At 37.7% G+C, this 15851-nt stretch overlaps 1 protein-coding gene across 1 annotated transcript in view; it reads right to left on the reverse strand.

Moving 5' to 3' along the window:
- Positions 1 to 299: 299 nt before the first annotated feature.
- The window catches only part of LOC122789302 (broad substrate specificity ATP-binding cassette transporter ABCG2-like), a 707388-nt gene continuing 691836 nt past the window's right edge, over positions 300 to 15851 (reverse strand). The window contains exon 16 of the mRNA XM_044056623.1: positions 300 to 921. Coding sequence (XP_043912558.1) covers positions 774 to 921 — 148 coding nt within the window. The 3' untranslated portion in view covers positions 300 to 773. The remainder of the gene's footprint in view (positions 922 to 15851) is intronic.

The raw sequence follows: 15851 nt of genomic DNA on the forward strand, positions 1-15851 counted from the left end.
AGAATATTTTGCCATAGACAATATATTTAAAATATGCTTTAGAAAGAAACTAGAACAGACTCTAGGATTTACATATTCCCATACTACTAGTTTTCAAACCTGGAGCAAATCTGCCACTCATTTCAGTAGAAATGTGCACAGTGCTAATGAATTATCATAGTAACCCAGAACATTCCTACAGTTAAGTGGATGGGTTTGCACATGCTCAGCTCTTTTTTAGTAACAAATCACTGAATTGCAGTACTTAAAAACTTATGTTGTGAAAATTCTTAAAGTAATCATATCAGACATGCATTTGTCTCAATAAAACAGAAATAAAAAGAGGTATGCAGCTAGTCACGTCCCTGAGTTTTGACTGTATTCTATGCAGTTGAAACTGATGACAATAATAAATAGATGGACAACAAGTATATGGTTAACATATGTAGTGCAAAGAAAGTGCATTCTTGCCGATTTCTTCAGTACTCGTGTCTCTGAGTAATGCTACATCGTTGAAGCAAAGGACAGGTGCATGTACTAATTCTGCACACTGCTCTGACGACACACAAGTTGACACACAACAGCATTTTGAATCATTGCTGATGTCCTCCATGTAACTGTCAGCAAGTTTCCTGTGGTTTATCATAGATAATATTACTTTTGAAAGGTGCTGAACTGCTGTGTATTCCCATATTGCCAATGCAAGTGTACAAAATCGCTTGTGGCATAGAAGTGCGTGATACTGCATCTATAAAAAGTAACAATAACAATACTAATAAAAAATACTTAGAATGTTATTTCCATTTTTTGATTCGTCGTAGCTGTATATATGCCATGAATAAGAAAATGATCATCATGGCAAGCAGGGCGACTTCATTCTGCCATAGACCCCATGTGCTATAGTCAATTCCTTGCTCTTTCATATACTCATTTGCTGGGAACCTAAAAATAAAAAAAAAAATATTTATATAAGTGGATATATACATAACTATGTATGATTGCCAACTTTTCAAACGATCAAAATGGGATATTTTCAAGGAAACATGAAATTTATGCAGTGAAAGCTATTCCCAGAATCAATGCAAAGGACTGCCTTCACTTTTTTGCTAATTTGGAATATGAGTTGTTGCTACTGTGTCCTAATATTCCTATAATATTAAAGAATTGCAGACACAAAAAATGTTTTTTTTTTTTTTTTTATGCAACTAATAAAGGAAACTTAGAAAGTACTGTTTTGTATTAAAATCTCAGAACATTTGTCATTTATCATGTTCTTCGCAGGACACAATTGTCTAAGGATGGTGTCCATTCAGGAAAGGGATATTTACTCCAGCAGATAAAATACAACAGACTAAGCTGATGCAAAAATGTAACATTCTTCTACAAAAATGAAATTCTAGCTGCTTTTAAACAGTTTCGTCAACAGTCCTAACTGATTAAAACATAGTGAGTTTTGTCCACCCATGAAGTGAAAACAAGAAACAAAGGGTCTATGTATGGTAGGGCAGGAGTCAGTTATTATGTGGACCCATCACCAGTTGTGAAAATTGCTTGAAAAGGGAAATAAAAAGAAACTACAGAATTGCTGCAGACTATAGCTTGCTGGAAGATGATAGTGCATGGAAGTATAGGGGTCTTGTGAGAGATCCTCCAATTTTTAAAGCGTTGTGAGCTCTCATTAGGAAGGGTCATCTGTACTCAACAGGGTAGTAAACCCCCAGTCACAGCAGCAGTTTTACAGGAGGCTTGCTGACTGTTCATGTGCAATCTTGGAGTTGTTATATATAATTAGCGGGGGTGTGGGGGCCATAGCCCCCCACATAAGAAGTGTCCAGTGTTCACCTAATACTCCTCTTGTGGGGGCTACACCCTCCACAACTCTGACATCACAATCCAATGGGGAAAGTGCAGGTTTCTACATATCCAAGTTGCAGATAAGTAAGCATTACATCCCGCTTCCTTTATGTCGGCCAACTATCATCATTCAATGGAACTCTTAATGATGATATGGCCTTTCGATTAATGGAAGTTTCAATGATTAGCATTCATTGAACATGCCGTTTGATGATTAAACAGAGACCTGACAAAGCTATGTCATGTTATTCCAGAATGTGATCTTTCACACACATCCAAGTGCCTACTTTGTAGAGAATGTGTGTGGAAAATGCAGTAAATATAACAAATCCCAAACTGAGACATCTGTGTAGTACAGCTGTAGAAGCACTCAGGTTCAGTACATCAATTAGGCAGCTGGTATACAATGCATATGCAAAATAACTATGCAGTATAAATAAAAGCAGTGACAATTCAGAACAGCTGTACCACATGCCAAGTCTCTGTATAGAATATACTAACATGTGCATTATATGACACTGACAGACACACACTAACAAGAAGCAGTTCACGGTCCTGCTATGGAAGAGCAGTATGTGATCTTGTTAGTGTTACAGTCAAGAGCTACATCTCCCACATACTTATAAGCATAGACAAGGAATAAGGTTTCCATTATGTCACCTGTGCAGCACTGTCACTACTAAACAAACCAAATAGTAGATATTTGCACCGAAATATAACCAAAATAAACTCAAAGGTGCAAAATGAGTGCACAGGATGACTTCCACACAAAATTTTATTGATTGAAAACCATTAACGCCTTAAATGAATAGCACAACGCTTTCAACTTATAACACAGACTTCCTCAGATGCCTAACATTTAAAAAAAAACATGTGTGTGTGTGTGTGTGTGTGTGTATATATATATATATATATATATATATATATATATATATATACACCTAAAACGACCAATTAAATAATAAATGAAATCAGCGATGTAATGTCTTAAAGAGCCACAGACACAAAAACCGGAAAAGGGACATTGTATTGTAAATATATTATCCCCAGGTTTAAAAAATGTAAATTATTGTATAAAAATTCTTTCTTCTTAAAAAAAAAGATAAAAAAGAGAGAGAAACTTTATCATATACCATGTGTGGTCTTATAAATTTCCAACTTTAAATTTCTTACTTTAAAAATGTTGTTTTATAGTTTTAATTAAAAAAAACAGGTTTTTTCCTAATATTTGTAAACTTTTGCCATCTGGTGGCCATTTCTATTTGCTATTATTATTATTTTTTCAGCCTTTAAAGTTTTGCTGACTTTAACTTTAGTAATGGTTTGATGGAAATAAAATCATTCAAACCAGGGGGATGGTCCGCTTGAAGAGTTATCTACCACCATAATTCCTTAAACTCAATCAGATCCTCCCAGGGACCCCCCTAATGTTAGACTTAATTTGTTCTAAAACCATAAAACCATAAGAGGCCCCCTTGCATTCTACTATTATTGCACTGTCACTACTGCTACAGCAAAGCAGTACAAGTCTGCTCCAACCTGTCATGGTGGTTTATACTGGCAACAGTGTGGCTCATTAATGACCTTTGTCAGGGCTCCAAACTTTGTGGCCTCATTTAATACCAATAATCACTGCATCTTGATCAAGCATAAGTACTACTGTTGTCTCAAAGACTTGTTCCCCATTGGTTTCCCTCTTTCCTTTTGGGTCAGTCACAGAGGATGGTATCCGAGTTCACTTCCTTCACTAACCTCCGTCTGGAATGCAGTTATCTAACAGTGCAATCCTACTACTTTTAACAGCATGCATGTTGCCCCTTCAAGCATTCATAGGAGAAAGATGTATAACTCACTAATCATAAGCAGAAGATTTCTGGTTTAACCTCTCCTTCACTCAATAGTTTGCACCAGACTTCACCGTCCTTGAAGACTGTTAGGAGGCAATTTTCCACCAGATGAATGAGAGTTCAACTTAGGTTTAATCTGGAAAAACTGAGGCATTACTGGCACATGCCACTGCACGCATACATTTTCACCTTCATTCCCCACTTATTACACAAGGCAGAATCAGATTGGAGTTTACTTACTGACTGGGTCATTCTTGATGATAGGCTGATATGGAGTGGCTTCATATCACTAGCTATTAGGACTTCTTCTTTCACCTAAAGTATACATTTTTACTTCACACCTGGATTCCATCTTTAGACCTTGGTACAGGAATCCATGCAATCCATGCATAGGTGTTCTGCTGATTGGACTTCTGTAGTGCCTGTTATTTTGGGATATTGGGTGGAGATCTGGTGAAGAATTTGGCAGCAGTTTTATGGACTTGGAATTTGTGCTCCTGCAAATAACACTAGTAAGTCTATAAGTAAGGCACCATCATGTACATACCAAGCCCCACATAAGCTTGTACATAGCTCTCAATTGCCCAAAATTTTAGAGACTGTCCAGATTATTGCCTCATATTTTTGGCCTGTTCCTCATAAAATGCTTTTTGGTTTTCTTGCAAATCACTGAAGACTGGAGTTACTAAATAATTACAGACATTTGAGTTACAGGCATATACTTCAGAAAATGTAAGGTAATGTAAAATTTGTTATTATAGCAGCTTTCTATGTTTATAAAAGCAATATTTAAAATCTGTCCCTGATGTTGGTCTTTTAACCTCCCATATTTGGCTTTGTACAGAACCTTTGAGCAAAGAAGTTGAGAGCTTTGACCTAGTCGAAGTAACCTGAAATGTTATTTCCTTTGGCCTCCCACTATTTTGCTCAAGTCATCATATAAGGAACTGCTGTTTCTTTTGTAGGCCCAACTAGAAACCATAGGCAGGATATCAGCTACTTTTCCTGATTCAGGAATGTAACACAAAGGCCACCTACTTCAGGAGGGCTCTAATGTTCCACCAGTGTAGAATAGTTTTTTATAAATTATGTATATGTATGCACTCTCCCCACCTAGCCTTACTAATCACCCTACTTCATCCTGAATGATTAAACTCCTGACTAACTCTGAATGCAAGCTAATCTAACATAAATGTACATATTGTAAATAGCTCACTCCACCTTTCCTCTCTACTTCAACTAAGTCATTACTCTCTCTTTCAGTGAAGTTACTACTGGGATCTTAAATATTTAAATGCTATGTAACAAAATAATTATTCCTGTTCTCTAACATGAAATGTAATTGTAATTGTAAATGTGTTTACTTTACTATGATTGCATCTGCAACTTAACTATGTAATGTGGAGCTTTTGTCCCCGGGCCTCCACTGAAAACAGGCTCCCCGAGCCTAGCAGACCTCCCCAGTCATCAAACTGGAAATAAATAAATAAATAAAAAAAAAAAAATATATATATATATATATATATATATATGTGTGTGTGTGTGTGTGTGTGTATGTGGGGGGTGAGGGGGCTAATTATGTGTTTGTGTTTTACACTTTTTAAATCAAACATTTTTAATTATCTTGCATATCTCAAATCCTAATGAGTTACCCTTTACCTAAAGTAAGTTATCCTTTTAATCTACATACAGTGCTTCAGTTTCTCAATACCGTAAATACATTCACATATGAGTATATGAATGTCTAAATGTAAAGGTGCAACATATCATTCCAGCCTCTACATGGACAGTGTTAATTTGTAACCTAAGAAGTCAACCTACAGTTCTGTGACTGAGCATCTCTATATTAAAAGTTTAAATGTTTTAATGTAGCCACTGAAAAATCTGTACAAGACTAAGCCTCTGCTTTAAATAGCTACGTATCTGCTGTTATCTCCCTGATCCTTCCTGTATGATGACCACTTCTTTAATGGGATCTCCTTGTCAGCAACTGCAAATAAATTAATTAATAAGCATAATTAAAACAATAAAAATGTATACCTTTTCAGTTATTAAATATTTTTGGTGTAAATGTATTAAACCAGGAGAGCAAACATTTTAAAATTCAGATGTTTTGTAAATGCAAGATTATCACTGTTTTTTCTCAAATCCTAATATATTGTGAATTACCTGTTTAAGACACTGTTAGCCCAGTGATGTGGAATGCATACACTAGAAACCTTGTGTGTTATTTGCAGTCATGTCTGCAGTATGTATACATGGCATAATGATTTTTAATAATGATTTTTATCTCAATTCGGCAATGACCCTGTCAACAATCAGAGGCAATTTCAAAGTCACCATCAGACACAGGAGCCTCTGAATAGATTTTATTTTGATCCACAGCTGACAGAAATTTTGCTTTAAAAAACATCCTTCTTACTTTCTTTTCTTTTTTTAATGTTGCACAGTCAGGTTATCAAAACCTCATAAGGTCACAAACATTCTTGTAACCTAAATAAAAAAAAAATGCATGTAAAAATGAGTAAGGACACAATGCCTGTAGAGGATGGTAAGGATCACAAACACACTGGACAGAATAATTATATCCTAGTCGCACTTGTACATGACACAATGACAATGACTTTTCATTTTTCACAGGTGTTGTAAACAAGCCCTGACACCTGAATACAGGTGTTCTGAGGAAAGAATAGTTGTGTAAAATCTTACCATAACCATAGATGTCCTTCTCTTCCACATTGGAGTATTCTTAGTGTGGGATTTTCCACCTGAACGTCGACTCCTTACACAAAAGTTTAAGTCTGGTTGCTGCAGGTACGTGAGACGTCACACGTAGGGCCATAAACCAGGGACCTTAAATGTGATGTCTGCACGCACAGACCTCAGAACTTAAATGCCCAGTCAGACAGTTCAGTAGAGACAGCCAAATGATGTCCACAAGAGTTGCAAAGTGCCATTTGCTGGCAAGTCTGGGCTCAGTCTAGGGTGAGCTCCATGGTGCTCCTTACACAGGTCAAAAGGAATAAAAGGGGATAGGTGGGGGGAAGGAATATTGCAACATGAAAGAGAGGGACATTTATGGTTAGGGTAAGATTTTACACAACTATTCTATGTCCTTCTATTCCCATGCTGCAGTATTCTTAGTGTGGGAGAGTGCCACAGCTTAGGAAGACGGAAAGTTGGAGGGAGAGGTAGCTGATTCCAGAAAGCCTTTCAGGATTGCCTAGTAAATCCTGCCCTGGCTCTGGAGACATGATCCAGTTTGTAGTGTCTGGTAAAAGTGTGTATGGTGGATCAGGTGGCTGCCTCCAGAATAGAGGCTGTGTCCAGGCCTTTGAGGAAGGCTTTGGAGGATGCCACAGCTCTGACAGCATGAGCTCTTACTCCCTGGAGTGGGTCCTTGCCATGGTAGGAGTAGCAGAAACATATAGTTTTTCTGATCCAGCAGGAAATGGTTTGTTTGGAGACTGCCTTGCCCAGGGCTCTGGGGTGGAAGGCTACAGAGAGTTGGTTGGATTTTCTGATCCTTTCTGAACCTTTTCTGATTCTGAGGAAGCCTGGTATTAATGCCGGGAGAAAGCTCTTAACATTAATTTCGTTGTACTTTTACTGTGGTGCTGTGGATTTATTGTGGCTGTCCGTTTTTGGAATTAAAGGATATTACGTTTCAGTGTACGACCATTTTTAAAAGTTCTATGAAGCGGTTGGTTTTGCTGCTCAGCCGGAGTTTCTGGTTTTTTAGTCCTTATCGTGGTGTTTTTGTTCTGCATCTAATAGAATGCCTGACCACTTGAGAGGCCAGGAACAGTTTTGATGCTACCTCTGTCTTGCTAGGGCAGTCAGGTATGGATGACAGGAGGGTAGAAACTTGGGATACCAGGCTCAAAGCATATTTTATCATATGGGTTTGGTACTTGATAGCTCTGAAGGCTAGGGTGGAAGAGGTATAAACTTTTTTGCCTATCCTGTCCATGTTTTTACTAATCACTGCTAGGTCAGCCTTGGGTGGTTTGACCAGGAATTTTTGCTCATATGGTACTTTACAGAAATGGTCAGGCCTCTTAGGGGCAGGACGTTGAGAGTCTGGGTTTTTAGATGCTGCTGAGAATGCATCAAGGTAGGCAGGGATAACTGGAGGGATGGCTGAAGGGGAGGGAGATTCCACTTGAAGCAACTCAAAGTATCTCTTTTGAGTTTCAGTCATTGGGGAAGTGTCCCATTTAAAATATGTTTTCATTTTTGTGATGGTCTCCTCAAAGGTGATATCCCCTGGTGGAGATCTATGGATTTTTCATCAGGGGAGTAGTATTCTGAATGGGAGGCTATTTGTGATGAGTAGGTAATGGATTCATCTGAGGAAGAGTAGTAAGCCGTGGGAGGGAAGAGTGAAGCAGCCAAGTCAGGCCTAGGACTGAAAACAGGAATGGTGGACGGGGAAGAGGCCGTGGGCCTAAGGGCCATGAAGGCCTGCATCAAAGAGATGGTGAACGATTGCCAGTCTGGAACTCCCTCTGAGGTTGGAGGTAGGTGCTTTATTTCCTGCTTCCTTTTAAAAGAAGTAGCTTTAGGAGAAGGCCTGGTTTCAGGAGTCTGAATAGGAGTTGGGGCTTCAGACAAGGGCATCCGGTCGGTCTTCCGGCATTGTCTGGTTCCCCCTCGACATCGGTTGGGATTGACATCTGAGCCTTCTCCATGGATTGTGTTGGCCATAACTTCCAAAGCGGCTTCCTTGAGGGGAGTCATTGAAGTAGTAGGCTCTAATGGATGTTCCTCAACTCCTAAATTGGAAGTTGGCGGGAAGTCCGTTGCTGGAGAGGCAGAAGTACTAGGCCTTGGAATCTTGGCCTTTTTTCCATGGCAATTCCACCGGGGCAGCCGACTTGGGATCCATACTGAGAAAACCAGAGGCTAAAAAAGCAAGTGCTAAGTATAGATTTAAGGTGGCCAGATGCCTTCGGAGGGTCTGAGGTACGAAGGATTGACAAATCGGGAAAGAGTATAGTTGTGTTCTTGGCCTAGGCAGAAAATGCAATAGTCGTGCGTACCTTATGCAGAATGCCCACATTGGCATTTACCCTTCTTAGCGGACATTGGCTAACATATGGTACAGTAAACCAAGCTCAAGCAAGAATTTAAAACAAAATTCCCAAAGGGGTACTTAGCTTTAGACGTCTTTAAAGTAGTGGAGCGAAGCGATTGATGTGACAGTCGACTGCGGCTGAAAAGTTCTGAGGTCTGTGCATGCAGATGTCACATTTATTTTCCCTGGTTTATGGCCCTACGTGTGACGCCCCATGCACCTACAGCAACCAGGCTTAAGCTTTTATAGAAGGAGACGACGTTCGGGTCACTTGAGGTGGAGAATCCCACACTAAGACTACTGAAACATAGGAATAGAAGGATACCTTATACTGCCATCCATATCACTTCCCTTCTTTGCTTATGAAATCTGGACAAAGGCAAAAATAATGGAGAAACAAAGGCTTAAAATCAGGGACATTTTTTAAATATTTCTCTAAATCACTTAAAATGTTAACAGAACAATAGGTTTTGCATAAGCATCTATTTTTTTTTAAAAAATATTAAGTAGGAGACGTTAATCATTTGCATTACTGACTGATACTCAGTAGTTTCCAGAAAATTAAACATTTTATAAGGGGCAGGGCAAAAAATGTGAGGCAAAACCAAGGAGAGGTGAGAGGTATGCTGCCATGCTGTCTAATCAGATAAAGTCAACGGATGACAGCACCACTGTTTTGATGCCAATTTTGCATGAAGCTGTTTGGTGACGTAATGCAGGCTGGGAGTCCTAAGATAGCAGGACTAAAGCAGTGCTTTCTTGTGTTTTGTTACAGGCAGACAGCAACCCATCTCTAAACTACATCACTGACTTCCTATCAGATGACCATGGGTGCTCTCAAGCCATCCTGAAACTGAAACCATGCACTATGCAGAGGTATTTAATTTGGTAGCCGGTTTACCCAAACACACAATTTTTCCATTCTTAATTTTTATTACAAGTGGCCTGTATCACTGTTAATTACAAATGTTAACTGCTTACAATGGTTATCTGTACTGCATTTCTCTCTCATATTTTTCCATACAACTGGAACCATTTTCTTAGGATCTCACTGAAAATAAGTTTCCCAGCTGAACTGACGCAATTAATAACTAATAGTAATAAATATACTAGCTTCTTTTCTATCGGCTCTAGTTTCTAATATGGAGTGACTGTAAAAAAAAAAAAAAAAAAAAAAAAAAAAAAAAAGGACAACTAAGTTTGACAATAAATGTGAGTCTCCTAATTTTTTTTTGCTCACACTTTGCTCACTGTTGTTGTAAACGGACTACTGTTACAGAGTCTTATTCTTACTTGTTACTGCATTTTCACTATATGAATAATTAGATTTGCCTATTTAATTAAGGTGCTCAGAAGTACTTGTTAATTTGTACTTAATTCTACAGTACATGATGTTCTGTATGTTATTTATATGCCTACAAAAGCCAACTGTCTGTCTACATGTGGTCTTGGACACACTAAGATTAATTGCATCTTGCTTACTCAAGACATGAATAATTGTGACTAAAATGTTCAGCCATGGATTTTGTTGCAAACATTATTACTCTCTGTAACAACGTTTTGGAGGGAACAAACTTTTATGCCCACTGATGTGGAAGATTTGCAGCAATTCCAACTCATTACATTTATCAACTGTGAGGTGAAATAAACTTAGGGAAGAGGGAATAGGTGCAAAACAAACACAAAACACACCTTTTCTTCTTCTCTGAGTCTTGTGATCCAAAAGCAAACTATATCATCTGCCTCAAAGCCAGTTCTGATGAACTGAGACATTACCAACATGTTTCATGTGATCTGGCATAATATCTTGAGTTGATCATGATGCACAATAAACAGTAGTGCTCCCATCTTAGGCTACATATCAGCATTTTCTATTTCACCACCCTGTTATTATGTATTAATAAGTCCTTGCTATTGCATACATAAGTTCCTTGCTACAGTTAAAATCATAATACTGTATGATCTGTATTTTATGTCTGTTGCTTGCTTTGGCTGTTATTCTAGGTTCTTTCTGATTCATAGCGTGTATACTTACACTTCATTGCAGCATGAGTGATACCACTTCTTTAGACTGACATTTGAATATCGCGGTTCACGTAATCACATTGCACTGTACTGTGTGAGGTGGAAGGGCAGTTTTGGTATTTTTCTCACTCTTTCTCCACTGTAGTGTGATGGTTGGTTTATTAAGTTAGTCGGGTGAGCTAAGTTGCTCACATAGGGGATAAAAGGGGGCTTGCTCCCCCTGCAAAAAATTTTACCATTTTAATACTAGGAAAAGTGAAAGGGTGACTTGCACTTTAGTAATTCGACTGCATGTGGGGAAGCCATTGTAGTGCATATTCTTTTATTATATGGCTATGACAAGGAAGGCAATTACTAATAATACTGAAGCTGTTATCTGTAAGAAGGATGCCAATGCATATATTATATTTAAAGAGTTAGTGTGCTGTTTACTTACTATCATGAATTATTTCTTTGGTAAGTTACTCTTCACCTTAACATACTTTATAATCTGACAAGAAAGGCATACTTACTAAATTCAGTAATGCACCCTGGCACCATTATCTTGCTATGACCTATACTTTCCTCTATCCCCAATCCTTTTTCACTTTTGGCTTCCCTGGGAGTAACTGATGGCCAAATGAACAGTCTGATAACATTTGATTTACTTACACTTGGTCATGGATCAAGTTGTCCTGAAGCAACTGCAGGATCTCTTTGCAAAGTCACTACGTATTGTACTCCTTTCTTTACTGCTGTGTGATTGTGCAGTTAGCATAAGTAACGACATGGTGTTGTGATATAAAAGAGGCCTGTCAACCTACAGAAACACTTTTTTTTCCCCAAGTGCAGCCAGAGTTTAGGAAAGGTGTGTTCTCAATCAGTTGTGATTAAACAACTAATTTATGAATGACTGTGGCTCGATCATTCATGGAGAAGCTTCACTTCACTGTGTCTGTCATCTGACGAGACACATCTAAAATCATCATGACTACAATTATTTTTTAACATCTATGAAAACAAAGTGTATCCCCATTGTGGCACCATCTTGGAAAAAATGTACAAAGAGCAATTCAATAGCTAGGCATGGATGTACCCAGAAGATGCCCTTCAAGTCTTGCAGCATTACCTTACTCACTTAGAAACTTAATCTAATCTTAGGAGTACTATGCAAAGTAATGGCATAAAATAATACTGTATTCTTCACTGCAAACCCAACTTGGTCTACTTTTTCCAAGTTACTTCTATAAACCATATTCACCATGTTGTTTCATCTGCCAATAAATAAATTAGCAAGAAACTATGCAAATAAATAACTAAATAAATAAATTGCAAATATAAGGGAAAATACCTTGGGGTATTTGCTCATCAATACAATTTACTAAAAATGTGGCCTGTGTGTTCTTAATCTACATGCATTCAGATTGTTGGAAAAGCAGGAACAGTTCAATCAACTGGTCATGAATATGGTACAAGCCGCAAAAGAATCAAAGGTTGTTTTTCTTAGCACACAAAGTGGGTAGAATTCAAAATGCACATGGTGATAAAAGTAGTTGAAGTACAAGTACCTAAATAGAGGAACAGTCTTCCATACAAGTTAACACATTTACAACTCAAATTACTTAGTATCTGTCTGAAAACACAGCCTTAACTATAAACTGTGTTAAAAACTATGAAGAGAATGTATTTACAGTGCAATATAATTACACTGAGCCAAGTATGTTGAAAGTAGCAGGATGTAGTGATGTCAGGAGTATGACATGATGTAGTAAAGCCAACCCCGCAGTTGTAGGGCATGGAGTGGGCAGGTACAATTTTTGTTACAAAAAACAAAGAGCCAGCAAAAGTGACTGAAATAAATGTATTCACAAATACATACAGCAAAAAAACAAACCGGTTTCGGCTGGAACAACAACACAGCCTTCCTCAGTGTATAAAAAATACATGCTGTTTAAATACTATGAAGATATTACCCATTGGTTGAATACTCATAAATATTCATTTAGTCCAGGGGGAAATAAACCCCCAAGCTTAATGATCCACTTTTTCTCTTTACTATTTAATATATTGTGCCATCCAGTTTTGTTCATACAATTTCCATGTATTATATCAATCACAATAAACCTAAATTCAGCAGTCGGATGCATCAGCTGATGTTTATATAAGGCATTTGTCAATTTTTTATGTTTAATATTACTCATGTGTTCAGAAATACGTGATCTGATGGGACGAGATGTCTGCCCTACATAGAATGCTCCACAGTTGCATGTAGCCAGGTAAACAACCCAATCATTACTACAGTTAGCAAAAAAGCTTATGTCAAATACCTGGGAGCAATTTCTACTGGAAAAAACTTTGGACGTGCTGATATGTTTACAATTAGAACAATGACCACATGGGAAGCATCCAAGTATAGTCTTCCCTGATATGGTAGTCTGTTTAGATACAGAATATTTATTGTCACTATATTTGTAGTGATTGAAATAAGATTTAAGATTTTTTCCATTTCTATATGAGAAGGTACATCTATCTGGAATAACATTAGCAACTGTTTGATCAGATTGTAAAATATTCCAATGTCTACGGACACTGTCTAAAAGACAATTAGTGTTCCGAGCATAAGTGGTAGTGAATCTTAATGTTTGTGATGCTATACATATACGATCCCTGTATTGAAGTAAATCGGATCTCTCCATGTTATTCACCTGATGTTTGGCAGCTGTTATATTGCCAACTTTATAGCCCCTTTGTTTAAACCTGTTTGTTAAATCACATTGGTTGAGACAAAATGTAGACTGTTTCGAACAAATACGCTTGGCTCTTATAAACTGAGATTTGGGAATGTTCCTAGTTATGTGTGGAGGATGGTAGCTGGAAGCATGTAGAAGGGAGTTATATTGTGGGAACTTTCTATACATTTCTGTTTCCAAGGTGCCATCAGGCAGCTTATGTACAAGAACATCCAAAAATGTTATATTATCAGTATTATGATGTTCCGTAAAGAATAGTCCCCATTCATTGTTGTTAAGATAAGAAAGAAATTCTGTAAGCCCAGATTCAGTACCTTTCCAAACCAGCCACACATCATCTAAGTAACGTCTCCAAATATCCATATCAGATAGATATATATTTCTAGTAGCATCATAGATAATCTGTGTTTAGACATAAGCCATGAAGAGGTCAGCATATATAGGGGCAAAGGATGCCCCCATGGCTGTCCCTTTAGTTTGCCAGAAACACAGATCTTTATAATAGAAGACGTTACATGTAAGCACATACCTAGCCATGTCAACCAAAAAAGAGTTAAATGTGGAGCTATACAACTTTGTGATGTCCAACCAACATGCCAAAGATTTTAATCCTGCCTGGTGTGGTATGTTCGTGTATAGCACACTAACGTCAAGTGTGCATAGAAGCCAATGTGTATCTGATATTATTTGTAGAAAATTGTTTGTGTCTTGTAACCTAGAACGAATAGATGGTAACAAAGGTTTCAGATATTTAGTCAAAAACATAGATAATGGCTCAGTGACATAGCCTTTGCCAGATACTATAGGTCTGCCCGGAGGATGGATAGCATTCTTGTGAATTTTGGGTAAAAAATAGATGTATTGGGCATTTGAATCATTAATAGATAATTGATACAAAGTATCATTGGTAATAATTGCCCGATTTTTGGCATCCACAAGAAAGCTTTTAATACATTTAATAAGTCTTGATGTAGGATCGACAGTCATATAGAAATAGTATCTGGTGTCAAAAAGCTGTCTATGGGCCTCATTATCATAATATATCCAGTTTTGTACAACAACAGCACCTCCCTTGTCTGCTGTGGTGATTACAATATTCTTATTGTTCTGTAGCTCAAAAATAGCCTGTTTCTCAATAGATGTAATGTTGTTATATTTAAAGGCAACATCAGAACTGAAGAAATGTAGATCTTTGAGAACGCTATTTTGAAACAAATGAACTGTAGCATGCATGGGTGGGGAGAAACTGGATTTGTGCTATGTGAATTTACCACAATCAAGGTTACAATCAGAATCACCAAAAAATAATCTGAGATTCAATAGTCTACAAAAATTCATTATATCTTGAGCAAGTGCATCTTCAGATATCATGAAACCAGGTATAAAACTGAGGCCTTTATTTAGGACAGAAATATGTGTAGAAGATAAATTAAAATTTGACAAATTTAACACATTGTTGTTAGTTTCACCATTCAGTTTTTCAGGGCCATTTCCAATAACCCTTGAATATTTTGAACCTTTCCTGTGTTTACGCCCCCCACGTCTACGTTTAATCCTAAAGGGACAACCCCAGGAGTTCTTTTTGGAGAAGGAGACCCTGATGCTGCCAGGGATTCGTTGTCAGTGCCAGATGATGTGTCCTCAAATGATGAGGTAGTATCAGTATAATGTTTGTGTAAAATGGACCTAGGTCTCTTCCTTTTCATAGTGGAGGCAGGAGGATTATTAAACCTCACATGCTTAGTCTGGTGTGAAAAAGGGTTCCCACGTGAATAGTCCTCCTGGTCCCTGGCAAATTTTTTCATTTTTCTAGACCTTAGTTCAGCATCATATTTTTTAAGATCTACAGCTACCTTATTTAACCTACCTTCAAATGAAGGTTCTTTTTCAAAAGCTTTCAATTTGTCTGCTAAAGCAGTGATTTCTGTTAGCCTCCTGTCGATTGCACGATTATGAAAATTGTGCAATTCTGCAACAAAGGCCATAGTGGCTTCCTGTTGTATTTTAGACCAGTTTTTGGTCAACTCATCATCCATACTATTGACATGGGGGATCGTACGTATACGTAACCCCCTAGGGGTAATATTGGCGGCCTGATACGCCTTAAAGAGTTTGCTGTGCCACACATTTGCTCGCAATAATCTGAGCTGCTTATTGAGATCATCAATTAAATTTTGACATGATATCTCCAGGCTTGTTGTGTCTATAGGTTCAATGCTCCCATTATTGGAGGAAGTTAAACCAAAGACTCCAAGGTCTTCTCTATCCGCAACTAAACCTGAAATAAGATTGGATAAATCCATACTTGTAAACACAATTTGGTGATGGATATGACAA

Source organism: Protopterus annectens, chromosome 14.part0 (genome assembly GCF_019279795.1).
Source record: "Protopterus annectens isolate FY-2018-M chromosome 14.part0, PAN1.0, whole genome shotgun sequence".
Classification (NCBI taxonomy): Eukaryota; Metazoa; Chordata; order Ceratodontiformes; family Protopteridae; genus Protopterus; species Protopterus annectens.